This window comes from Hyperolius riggenbachi, chromosome 1 (assembly GCF_040937935.1).
Source record: "Hyperolius riggenbachi isolate aHypRig1 chromosome 1, aHypRig1.pri, whole genome shotgun sequence".
NCBI classification, from domain to species: Eukaryota; Metazoa; Chordata; class Amphibia; order Anura; family Hyperoliidae; genus Hyperolius; species Hyperolius riggenbachi.
This window is the reverse complement of record NC_090646.1, coordinates 490,622,653-490,636,027: the sequence shown is the minus strand read 5'-3', so window position 1 is coordinate 490,636,027 and position 13,375 is coordinate 490,622,653. Positions and strand designations below refer to the sequence as shown.

The 13,375-nt window shown below is 43.2% G+C and overlaps 1 protein-coding gene across 4 annotated transcripts in view; it reads left to right on the top strand.

Annotated features, from left to right (window-relative positions):
- DGCR2 (DiGeorge syndrome critical region gene 2) overlaps window positions 1–13,375 on the top strand; it is a 92,426-nt gene that overhangs the window by 34,871 nt on the left and 44,180 nt on the right. For 2 of the 4 annotated variants that reach the window (XM_068242843.1, XM_068242832.1), the window contains one exon: window positions 10,651–10,773. The exons of 1 other annotated variant lie outside the window; for it this stretch is intronic. In XM_068242843.1, the coding sequence (XP_068098944.1) occupies window positions 10,651–10,773 (123 nt within the window). Of the gene's footprint in view, window positions 1–3,948; window positions 3,971–10,650; window positions 10,774–13,375 lie in introns of those variants that run through there. One more of the 4 variants, XM_068242851.1, reaches the window with a different exon arrangement.

Genomic DNA, 13,375 nt, shown 5'->3' with positions numbered 1-13,375 from the left:
ATCTATAGGGATCATCATTGGCCACTGTACACATTCTGGTTTGCTGCACAACTCTTAGCCATGGTGGTCGTACTAGTTGGTCATGGCCGAGTTCAGACCAGTGTGGCAATAAAGGGGCCATACACTAGGCAACCAACCAACCAATCGACCATCCAATTCGATTATGATAATCGAATTGGATGAAAATTGGTGCTGCCAAGTGCATGCCCGACCGACAAAGCGACCAATTTCGGGACAGAAATTGGCCGCACAGTCGATCGCGCATGTTGGAAAATGTCGGGTCGAGGTCGGTTGGTCTGGTGCACGGCGGTACGGCAGCCGAATTGCGAACGAGCAATGAGACGACGAAACCCCCGCCGCAATGTATAAATGTATGTAGTGTAGTGCATTTATACATTACCTGTCCGGTGTCAGCCTCCACACGGTTTCCTTCCATCTCACTGGGTTCCGCATACAGGCCGGCGGCGCTATGTCTGACATCACGAAGGCGCATAGCGGCTGACGTCAGACGATATGCGCCGGTAGCGTGTATGCGGCTTACCATGCGAGATGGACGGATTGACCCTGCGAGCTGCTACAGGACAAGTAATGTATAAATGCACTACACCACATACATTCATACATTTTGGGTCAGCGGCGAGGCGGACGCGGCTGCTTAGCCGATTCCCTGATGATTTCATGCTAAAACCGGATGGGAATCGGCCTGTAGTGTATGGGCAGATTCGATTCGAGATACATTTGTCTCTTGGTCGAATCTGCCCATATTCCTTCTTGTGTATGGGCACCTTAAGTGTCATTCTCTGTACAATATACAGTATGGTATTAGTTTGAATTTTCTGTAATGCTGCAATATATGCCTACTGCCTGCCAGTAGGTGGTGCACATACACCATTCTAACTCTTTCCAGGCCTGTTTTCAGCGTAGATGAACCTATCTCGTCTATACCATAGGTTCTCAACGTGTGGTACGTGTACCCCAGGGGGTACTTCTGAGGGTTCTAGGGGGTACTCGGGCTTGATATACTTAACCAAAAATAACAAATTTAGAGTTTTAGAAAATGATAAATCTTATTTAAACAGCAAAACAATAGTATTTTAGCTAATTAAAAGCAATAGTAAATGCTTGGAAATTGTTTAGAGCCAATTATAATGTACTACGATTAAATATATATTTGTCAAGGGGTATAATGTTTACTATATTAGGGGGTACTTGGTGAGTACAGGGTTTTAAAAGGGGTACATACCAATAAAATGTTGATAAACACTGGTCTATACCACTTGTAGCACGTTTTTTTTTAACAAGTCAGCCTCGTCCTTACCACCAGGAAGGCTACTGAATACCTCCAGTGGACAAATATGGTTATAACATTCTTTTAGTAGTGTGGGTAAAAGTCAACTGAGAAAAGAAGGAAGTCCGGAGAAATCATTCAGCTAACAACCAGACAAAAATTTAAATCTACCACAAGTTAAAACATTAATTTTAGCTCTGGCTAAAGCAGAGATGTCCACGCTTTGTTAGCTTGCACGCTACTACGAAAGTTATGAAATGAAAATGACCTACCATCAGTGATTACCACAAGCTTCTAGTCAAATAGGTGCATATTACAGAGTCTTCCTCAGTAAGACAGTCACAATATGCTTACAATATCATGCTCAGTGTCCGGCAAAATTGTAATCAGCAGTAGCACAATATGCCTGGCTCCCCACTTTACAAATGTGACAATCCTCCACACTTCAGGCCTGCATATCGCACTAAGCTAATCCAAGTCAAAAGAGACAGAGTACAACACGTATGTTACTGAGGCAGATGGTTTGGGATCTGCCCAGAAGACATTTGTATCTACCCAATGGCATACCTCCCAACATTTCAATGTCCCAAAACGGGACAATTAGGCCACACCCCTGGCCACACCCCCAACCCCTTAGTCACGCTCACCCCAGAAAAAAAAAGTTGTGTTTTTTTAAAATAATTATTGTTTAATTACTCCTGGGAGGGTGGCCGTGGGTGGGCAGGCAGAGAGAGGGGGGAAAAAATCCGATCGAGGCACCAGCCCGGCATGCGGCATGGATGGCCGCCGCCGCCATTAACCTTCTCCCTTCTAATATGCCCCCCAGTGTCCCCTTCCCCAGGCACAGTAAAATGGGCAGCGGAGCAGGCTGTGAATCTTACCACTGCCTCTCCGCTGCGTACCGTGATCTCATCTGGTCTCCTCGCGCAGGACAGCGGGATGGCACCCCAAAATCGGGACCGTCCCGCTGAAAACAGGGCGGTTGGGGGCCCTGCAATGGGCACTTGATAAAGGCCTGCATGCTGAAACATTTGCTGTTTTGTGACTGTGCTACCACTAAATAAACCAAGCTAAAATTGCAAAATCCAGGTGAAGACCCAGTCTTTTGTATTCTCTGCATTGGACTTCACACGCTGTAGGGATCTGGGTTTCGGGTGGTTGACTGCCTGGTGTTATGAATTGATAGTGGTTTGAGCGACTGGGTAATTATTTTGCTGGCTACCCAATGGGCACCCCTGGCTACAGAAAAGGTTACACAGCTATAAAACAGCCTCAGATCAATCCTTTACATACCATAGTATTTGTCTTTATTTTATTTTTTTTATGCCAGTACATGTGAACAGCAGTAAGGCATGCTAGGAAACCCAAACTCTCGTATAGTAATGGTGCCTGTTCAGACCAGCTTTGCAAAAAATGTGAAATGGAGAAATGGTGTAGATGGGGAAGTGATCTGAAGTGTTGTGGTTTCTGCAGCAAGGCAACCTGGCAATGAAAGGGAATTGTGAGGCAGAGAGGAACAAAACCTTTGCTGTCAGTAAGCTACATAGATGACAGATGAAGGAGTAGATTTGTTTAGCCTGTCTATAAAATCATGCATTTGAAGTTCTTTGAGTTAGTGCCTTAGGCCTCGTTCACATTAGGCAACGCTTATGGCCGTGCGTTCGGGATGCAAGCGCACTCAATCGCGTGCCATCCGCGTTGCAGTACGCTGTACAGTGAATGGGATCAGCAATGCGCTTTTGCAACAATGCGTGCAGCAGTGCGATAGCGCAACGCGCATAGTATGAACGTCAGAAGTGCTGTCTATGCACTTCTGAAGTTCTTGCTAGTCGCACATCATACACGCTGCCGAAATGCGCACGTCAGTGCGTATGGTTTGAACTAGGCCTTACCTTCACCGCTATATAGTAATATAGTTCAGTAAACAAATATCTCCTGCGCATGTGCTAGACTTGCCTGTCATTTTCGTGATGTGATGGACTAGTTCTGGTTGGGCATAAGTTGTGGTGTAACTGGAGAAAATATAAGACTTGGTTCAGACAGGTGTCTCAACCAGCCATCTGGCGTCTTGCTCAAATGCTTTTCATCTAGCGAGCACAAAAGCATTTGGTAGCTTTTGGTGTCGCGTTCCGGTGATCGTCGCTTTTTGACCCCCACAGGGGGACACAAGAGCTAAACAATCCTGGAAGCAACTTGTTGCTTCCGCGATCACATTTGTGCAAACGACAGTACCAGCGCTGTCCATTTATTAGAATGGACAATGCATAAAGAGAACCTGTACTGAGTAAAAATATTTTAAAATAAACACATGCATGAGGTAACTTCAAATGAACATTACATAGTTACCTTGCCATCAGTTCCTCTCAGAAACTCACTATTTTCTTCTGACAATAATCCCTTCCAGTTCTGACAATATTTTGTCAGATCTAAAATATATCAGTTGCTGTCAGTAAAATATCAGTTGCTGTCAGTTATAGCTGAGAGGAAAACTGCTGTACCAGGTAATGTCCATGTTTCCCTATGGCTCAAGTGGGCGATGTTACAGTTTAACTGTGTGCTGACCTGGATGCTGTTATGGGTAATGGCCATTTTCAAAATGGAGGATGGAAAATTCCCTTGATCACAGTGAACGAACAGGATGCGGGACAGGAGAAAGACACTGAGGAGTAGACTACATGGAAGGTAAGTATGACTTGTGTATGGTTATTTTGACTTTTAATGTTCAGTTCAGGTTTTCTTTAAAGAGAATCTGTATTGTTAAAATCGCACAAAAGTAAACATACCAGTGCGTTAGGAGACATCTCATATTACCCTCTGTCACAATTTCGCCGCTCCTCGCCGCATTAAAAGTGGTTAAAAACAGTTTTAAAAAGTTTGTTTATAAACAAACAAAATGGCCACCAAAACAGGAAGTAGGTTGATGTACAGTATTTCCACACATAGAAAATACATTCATACACAAGCAGGCTGTATACACCCTTCCTTTTGAATCTCAAGAGATCATTTGTGTGTTTCTTTCCCCCTGCAGCTATCTTCCACTGAAGTGTCAGGCTGTTTCTTCCTGCAGTGTGCAGACAGCTCTGCCTGTATGTAACTCCTCAGTATGTGAAAGCCCAGCCAGCTCAGTGGAGGATTTATCCAGCTTGTAAAAGATAAGAGAGAAGAGAGAAGCTGCCCTAATCTAAATTATACACAGGCAGTGTGCAGAGAGGGGCCTGGAGGGGGGAGATGCATCACAGAACCACAACACTGAAGAACTTGGCAGCCTTCCAGACACAGGCTGACAAGTCTGACAAGAGAGAGATAAGTTGATTTATTACAGAGATAGTGATAGCAGAAAGTGCTGCAGTAAGCCAGAACACATTAGAATAGCTTTTGGAACTTGTAGGATGATAAAAAACAGGATGCCATTTTTGTTACTGAGTCTCTTTAAGTGACCAGCATCACTGCTGTCATTTAGAGTTGTCTGGACACCCATGTGAACCAAGCATAAATCCACCAACATATTTGTACATGGTTTAATGAAAGTATTTGCTAATTGGGATTTTTGAAAGGATCCTGTAGTGATTTACGCCTTACATAACTGGTAGTACCGCTGCTAAGTGTGCAGTCTCACTACATTAACACTTCTGGATCCTCATGTTTGGCTGCAATAGCCACCATCACAAATTAATGCATGAGACTGATTGCTTTAAATAAACAAACAAAAGGCGATGTATTTGCGATCGCACAAGCTGCGTTTTCCTCTTACCATTATTGTGCAGGCAGCTGTTGGGGACAAAGCACAATCCTGCTGAGAATCGCGCAGGTCGGCAATTGCGTTCGGAAGAAAAAAAACAATGTATAGATTAGAACTGAGGGGATTGTGTTTCAGTTTAAAGCAAACCTGTTAAGGAAAAAGAAAAGTGAAGTCAGATACTTAAATCAGTAGAGGGAAGCCTGTGGATGATCCAGTGGCTTCTCCAATCCACCACCTCCACCCCATCACTGCACGCCAGGACCCTCTTCTTCACAGCTGCATTCTGTGTATGAACACAACTGCACTGTGCAGATGCAGCCCACATCCGTGCAGTAAAACAAAGCCGCTCATCCACAGAGGAAGAAGCCTGCACAGTACAGCCATGCTAGTACATGGAGGTGAGTGCAGCTATGAGTACATATGCAACAAGATATTGTTAAATATATTCAGATGCAGATGGTCCCAGCACTGGAACAGTCAGGTCAAGGGGGCCGAACTATCCAAAGGCTTCCTTTTACTCAGGTAAGTATCTTTCCCTTTTTTTTCAGGTATCCTTTAAATATAAGAAATGGTTTAAAGAGAGTCTGAAGTGTTTTTTTTCCCTCTTTTTATTAATCAGTCATCTTCAGCATTAAGATACAATCTGATTCGCTGCATCCCGGAGCAAAATTTTACAGTTTGCAGAATTTTACTTCCTTGAAGAGGCAAAACTGTGCGCAAGTAGCACTGCCTCTTATTCAGTCAATCTCCGCTGATCTCCGCCTCTCCCCAGCCCTCTGTCTTTAAGAGAGATGAGGAGAGGCGGAGATTGACTGGATAAGAGGCAGTGCTACTGCGCTCAGCTCTGCCTCTTCCAGGAAGCAAAATCTGCGACTTCAAAGGTTATGGAATTTTGCGCCCCGGTATTTCAGGGGGTTACATACCTCGTTCTGCCACAGGGATGCGGCAAATCATTGTATCTTAATGCTGAAGATGACTGATTAATAGAAAGAGAAACAAAAAACACTTCACTCTCTAAGTTTTACAAAGCCCATTTTCCATATGCTGTGTTCTCATCTGTTTTGCTGTTAAAGCAAACCTGAAGTGTAAATAAACTTATGTGATTAATTGTATGTGCTCTACTAAAGGAAAATATAACCTAGAACGGAGACTCATATTTTATGTTCAAGTTTAGAGACTCTGAAGTCTCGTAAAAATCATGTTTTTTATTTTAAACGTGTGTTTAACGTTATTGCCCTACCTAAATCACTGCATCCCCCTCGCTGTAATCTAACTAAATACCCCCTAACTCCCCGGGGAGCAATTCGGGCAGCGCTTCCGTGAGAGGCAGAGCTATGAGCCACAGCTCTGCCTTTCAGCGCGTCTATCAGCCCGGATCGCCGCCTCTCCTCTGCCTCTCTGTCTTCTTTCACTGAGAGGGGCGGGGGAGAGGCGGGGATACCCGGCTGATAGACGCGTAAGGAGGCAGAGCTGCGGCTGAAAGCACTGCCTCCAACAGCAGCAAAGTCCACGACCAAGAAAGTTGTGGATTTTGTGGGGGAAAGGGAGGGAGGAGTTGGCGGGGATTTAGTTAGATTTCAGCGGCGGGGATGCGGCGATTTAGGTAGGGCTTTGATGATAAACCCATTTTTTAAATAAAAACATGATTTTTACGAGACTTCAGTGTCTCTTTAAGTGCTTCATTTTAAGACCGCAGCTGTGACAAGTCTACCTTTTTTAGCTGATAAACAGAAGTAGTGACTCTTTGAACGTCACAGCACTAAAGCCTAATCCGAAACCATTTCTCTTTCTTTCTCAGCTCTTTTTGCTTCTATTTACTTTAGTTTTTTTAACACTTTCTACACTGGAAAACAGAAATGGATTTCAGACAATTTGTTAGTTGGGCTAGTACTACATCTACCTATGTTTTCTATCTTGTCAATTCAGGTGTACTTTAAAGAGTAACTGAGCGGAAAAAAATGGCTTTGAATACTGTATATTGCACCCACTGCATTGTAATGTACAACAACACTACCTAGATAAAGTTCACACACTGCTGAACATTTCTGATAAGTGGCTTCCTGTATCAAATTCAGGCTATCACCATCTTGCAATCGCAAAGCATGTGATTTTCAGCATTTTTTTTTTGCATTTGTGATTCTGGGAGAGTTACTCCCAGGAGCACTTGCAATCTTGGAACCCAGAACACCGCAGTGATTAGAGAGATGGAGGGAGAAACCTATAGTATATTACCTAATAAAGAAATATGGGGAGGGGGGACATTGTGTTCAGAAAAAAATATAAAATCTATGTAAGGAGTTCATTAGTAATAACCCCACATTTTATCTCCTATGCTCTTTAAAGTGAACTCGAGGTGAGAGTGATATGGAGGCTGCCATATTTATTTCCTTTTAAACAATACTAGTTGCCTGGCAGTCCTGCTGATTTATTTGGCTGCAGTAGTGAACTGAATTACACCAGAAACAAGCATGCAGCTAATCTTGTCAGTTCTGACAATATTGCTTAAAAGGAAATAAATATGGCAGCCTCCATATTATTCTCACCTCCCTTTAAAGGGATACTGTAGGGGGGTCGGGGAAAAATGAGTTGAAGTTACCCGGGGCTTCTAACGGTCCCCTGCAGACATCCTGCGCCCGCGCAGCCACTCACTGATGCTCCGGCCCCGCCTCTAGTTCACTTCTAGAATGTCAGACTTTAAAGCCTAAAAAACCACTGCGCCTGCGTTGCCGTGTCCTTGCTCCTGCTGTCGTCACCAGGAGTGTACTGCGCAGACACAGACCATACTGGACTTATGCTATACACTCCTGGTGACATCAGCAGGATTGAGGACATGGCAACGCAGGCGCAGTGGTTTTCAGACTTTAAAGTCTGAAATTCCAGAAGTGAACTGGAGGCGGGGCCGGAGCATCGTTTAGTGGCTGCGCGGGCGCAGGATGTCTGCTGGGGACCGTTAGAAGCCCTGGGTAACTTCAACTCATTTTCCCCCTCCCCCCCCCCTCCCCCCCCCTTACAGTATCCCTTTAAAGCTGCATACATGCCAAGCATAACTGTTGCTCAGATTCACTGCATGGGGTGATAGTTAAAAAGAAATTTTTCTACAAGCACTGCTCTTTGATATCTTCTGGGAAGTCTGTTCTGTGGAGGGAGGGAAAGTGATCAGGATCAGGCATCCCACTGCATGCACTGTAATACTGTATTAGCCAAAGATTTTCCAGCACGGCCGATTGCATCAGCCATTGATATTGGGTATGACCTTTACACACGCTAGATTTTTCTCTATGTATGTAGCTTTTAAAAGTGTAGTTTGGGTTCAGTTGTGAGCCTTAGATAAATCAGGTGGTCCCCACTCATGATTGTGACATGTCTCTGGTCAGATTAACTTATTTTCACTTAGAAAGTGATCTTAACTGTGGAGATGAGAACAAATAAGTCTATTACCGAAGCTGTGTTAATGGAAAGTTATTTTAGTGCATGTGGGTGGAACACATTTGTGACTCACTTTAAAGCGGTCTGTGGCCCACATAACTTTGAGTTCTCTTCTCTAAGGCACAAACCAAAGAGCAAAATCTTTCACTGCTGCCATGAAAGCGTCACACAGTAAAATCTATCAAAACTGCAGAACTTTAGTTTCAGTTGTCCTTCAATAACGAGCGTAAACCAAAGTGTCATTTGTATTGTTTGTGTTTGTTAAGCAACTGCCAAGACAAATTCCTTGTAGGTGCAAACTTACTTGGCGAAAATAAATTGATTCTGATTCTGATTTCAGACAGTGGTAAAGATTATGCCACTAGATTTGTCAGGGGAGAGCAGAAGGCTTTGAGAAATCTGCAAGTGTGTGCTTAGCAACACTGGAGTCCTAATGGACAGCCCTGTCGGTACAAATGGAAGCAATTAGCGTCTCTTATGAGAGAGTCTATTAGTAGGACACAATAGAGACTTACTGTTGTGAGTATTCCTGTGTGAGTTTTGTCAGTACTTATGAACACTAAGTGCTAGGGGGGGTCTTTGCTTATTCCCCTCCACTTGTTAGTTTCTCATTGAGTGGGGTGTAGCTATACCCTACTGTGATCACTAAAAACTCACACACATGCACTGATGAGGGGTCGATCAGGAGAGCGATGGTTGTCACAAGATGGAGTCAGACTACTGGCTGACAGACCAAATGCCCTTGTGTGAACTGACAGGGGCTATCAGTGATAGGGGACATGTTATAATTTGGTGTGTGTGTGTGTGTGTGGGGGGGGGGGGGGGGGTTTGTAAATAATGCACTGTATATACTCGAGTATAAGCCGCCCCCCCCAAAAAAAAATTTACCTATAAAAAAAAAAAAAAACGGAAAAAGTTATTGACTCAAGTATAAGCCGAGGGTGGCGCGGTGCAGGTGTCATTTCCTTTAATAGTGAACACAAGCCCTGAAGCATTGTGATGAAGAAGCCCAGGATTATAGCTGTGACTCTGTCATTCATGAATAGAAAAAGCACTCAAAAGGCGTACAAGAAGAATCAGCGCCAGGAGACTTGGGCGCAGGATACAGGCGGTATATGGCTGATCCTGCTGCCACACAAGTCCCGGCCATGGTAATCACTATTCCCCCTCCAGGCCGCCACGGATAGTGGGGAATGATGCAATTCGGCTTCCAGCTATTGCTGGAAGCCGAATTGCAGTGTTTTAAATGTAACTTCAGCTCTGTCTTCTGACTACGCCCAAGTTACACTGTGCGGTGCTATAGCCGTAATACCTATTACGGCCTATGGTGGCGCCTGCTGCGCCCAAATCTCCTGCACTGGCTTCTAAGTGTTTGCTCAAAAGTAGGTGAACAAGTACTATCAAAATTACTTTGAGCACTTTTCTTGAGATAACTCAGGTGAAAAGGTTAATTGCATATGGGCCCAGGTGTTCTAACACATGCTACTGTAATGTAGTATTGGTTACAAAGGCATAATCTATAAAGAAGCCTTTTATTTTATCTCAACAAGTTGCTGCCATTAACTGCTTTGCTGGGTGTTGAATTGTAGATGATCCTTACAATCTAGAGAGGACCTTCCTATGTCTTCCCCACTATGCTATACTATACCTCTTCAGTCAGTCCTTGGTAGTTAAGATAAGAGTACACTTCTGTATTGAAATATTTCAATACATTGTCTATATCTGAATTAATAGGTAACCAGATAAAAGAGTTTGACTTCAGTTCTGCTTTCACAGACGTATTTGAGGACTAAGGGATTATTTCCACTGAATGCCACGCCCGTTTCTGAATCGTATACCACATCCTGCACGGCTACAGAGATTCAGATGTGGTCTATGAAAAACTGCTGCATGCGATCCACAATTGCAACATCATGCTATTGTACGGAATAGACTGCATTTCCCCATCTGGCTCGGATGCAGGGAAACACTGCGCATTTGTACGTAGTGTAAACGGGCCCTTATACTATTAGTTTGGTTTGCTCGATCATAGTCCCTGGATAAGACTGAGGATAGTTGATTGTGCTTAAAAAAGATTTGTGGCCCTTCCTATCTTTTTCGTTGAAATAACTGTTTAGCTTTTGAATGCACAGTGCCTAGAGAAAGATTGCAAAAAGATTTTAACTCTGTGAATAAGGTTTAACCCTTGTTTTTGCAGAACTGCGCTGTACTCCTGTGCAGTTTGCTTGCCACAGCGGTGCCATCCAGTGCATTCCCTTGAATTGGCAGTGTGATGGGTGGCCAACCTGTGAGGATGAGAGCGATGAAGTCAACTGTCCAGGTATGTCTGATAATATTAGTTACAGCTGTGGAATGGTCACTGCACTGCTTTTTATATTTTTACATACTGTATTAATAGTAAATGTATTTTAGAAATCTAATTCTCAGAGTTATTTCTTATTACATTCTTTGCACCAATTTGAGAGACTGGCAGGTTGAAAGGGCTGTTCTACAAAATCTTAGGTTCCTTATACACCATGTATGTTGCATTATGCTTCCTGAAATATAGGATTGCAAGGCAACGGTGATGTAAAGTTGCACTGCAGCCTATCGTATATATACTAAATGCCTCACCCTGTGCATTGCCCAGTAACATACTGCAAGCCTTGCATTGTTCTGTCAACACTTGTTGCACCGCAGAACTACCAGTTCGTAAGGCCCCATTGAAATGTAATTGCATAACGCTTCTATGCCATTGAGTGAACGGAACTAAATTAAATGCCTGTAATCCCCCTTTTACAGGATTAGTGAATTTGTAAGAAATACACAATTGACCCCATTTGTCCCTTGGTGAATAATACAATTTTATAATGCATACAAATGTGGAAAAATAATTCGGTATCCTTTCACAAAAAAAGAACTCTGGTCCTTTAAATAGGCTGGATGACTGACACTGCGAATGGAGATGCGCCTTCCTGTACTAATTTGAAGAAAACTACTTGTTTGATAAATCATCTTATCTAGGGATACCAACTAATATGCCCAAGCCGTATTTTAGCAGAATAAGCAATACTTTTATCTCTTTTCACACGTGCGTTGCTTTACTCTACAACATACAGTATTCGTGATATGCAGGTATACAAAGGACAACTGCTTTTTTATCACAGAAGGCATAAAGCACGTTTTCAGTGGTCCGTAAGGTGGCCAGCAAATTTGTCCATGGCTGTAATTGTTTATGTAAGAATCCACTGACTTGCCTGTTTTTTTACACGTGCCATCCGTGTTACAATCTGTCCATACACGTACTCCCTGCTGGTCTAACAGCCTGACTATGGCACCCCCCATCTCCAGCACTTCAAAATGTGTGTGTATGATCACTGCAAAGGGCAACATCAGAAACTGTGAAACTAGTGGTAAGTTGTCACATGTATTGTATTTCAAATGACTGATGGTGTAGGGCAAGTACATATAAATTATCAGTCCAGGTAGGAAGATGAGAAAGATTAGTTCCGTTTTCATCTAAATGCAAATTGCAACAAATTTTGCATAAAGTAAAAAAAATTGGAATGTCATTGGTCATCTCTAATCGCTGTCTTAGTTTAAAACCTAATTGTGGGGAAGCCAGTTAAACTACAAGAAGTCATTAACCATCTGCTCTAAAAACATACACTTACAGCTGGAGCTTGGCAGTGATAAAAACAAGTACCGTAGATTGAAATGGAGGGCCTGGGCTTCTGAAGTGGACTGCAGCGCTTTTTGTACTGGACAAATTCACCAGTGCTGAGGTTCCCTCTTTAGTATTGGTCCTACTGCACCTACATCAGTCTTCAAGCAAGCAAACACTTCATACTCTTGAACCTGAAAGTCTAGCTGGGGCAATCTGTTCTACCTTTTAAGCAAAGGGAACACCTGCATGAACATAAATTAGTCTCATGTCTCCAGGTTCAAGAGCATGTTCTTATGTTCCATATATGAACTCAAGTGTGGACTGTCAAAGCAAGAATTGCTACGTACACACGCTAGATTAAACTTGGACTGGGCGGGTAATAAACACTGTCTTGGGCAAGCATCTAGCATCTGTACTGATGCCTAAAGATCCAGCATGCTTGAGTGACCTCAAGTGCATTGTTCTTCCACTCACCCCGGTACGCTGGGAGATACTTTGTCATGCATCATGCATCCTCATCACCCTTTCTTCCTCCATAGTTACAGACGTGTCACAAGCCTCCGGGCTACTGGCGTATCTTTACAATCTCAGCTCTGAACTGTCAACTAAGGGAACGAGTGCCAATCCCTGCCTGGTGATACCCTTGTCGCAGGGTTTCTGTAAAAGAGAAAAAGTATCCTGTTAAAATGCTCATAAAATAGAGGATCAAAAGCTGTCTGAGGCTTCTTTCACACTATGCACGCTGAGTGGCGATTAAACAAAAACTTGCATTGTGCATTAGAAGATGTGATGCATACAGTACATAGAAGTTTGCTTCACTGCCTCTGTAAATGCACTCTCACACAATACTCGTCTGAGTGAAGCTTCTGAATGGAATGGTTAGCTTCCAATTGACCATCTCTATGCATCACATATGTGTTCTTTTTTGATCTGGCCTGATCATTGTTGTTTGTTTTTCTATATTCATTCTTGTTCTTGTCTTGCCCTGAGGGCATTTATAAACCAGATGTGTGGCTCCTGCGAGCTACTGGCCATTAATTCTACTGGATAACTGTAACAACATGGCAACATAATTTTTGTCTGACTTGTGTAAATACATTAACTTTCCATGGATGGAATTTTACCATTATCTAGCCGGTCCTACATTATGTAGCGTTCATGGCCATTACTAACATGGAACGTGCTTGTAGCTTTCCCTGACTTGCCTCTTGGTGTGATACCTGTAATCCCCTGAGTATGGAAAATATTTTTGAAAAGGTGGTAGAGTCATTTAAAA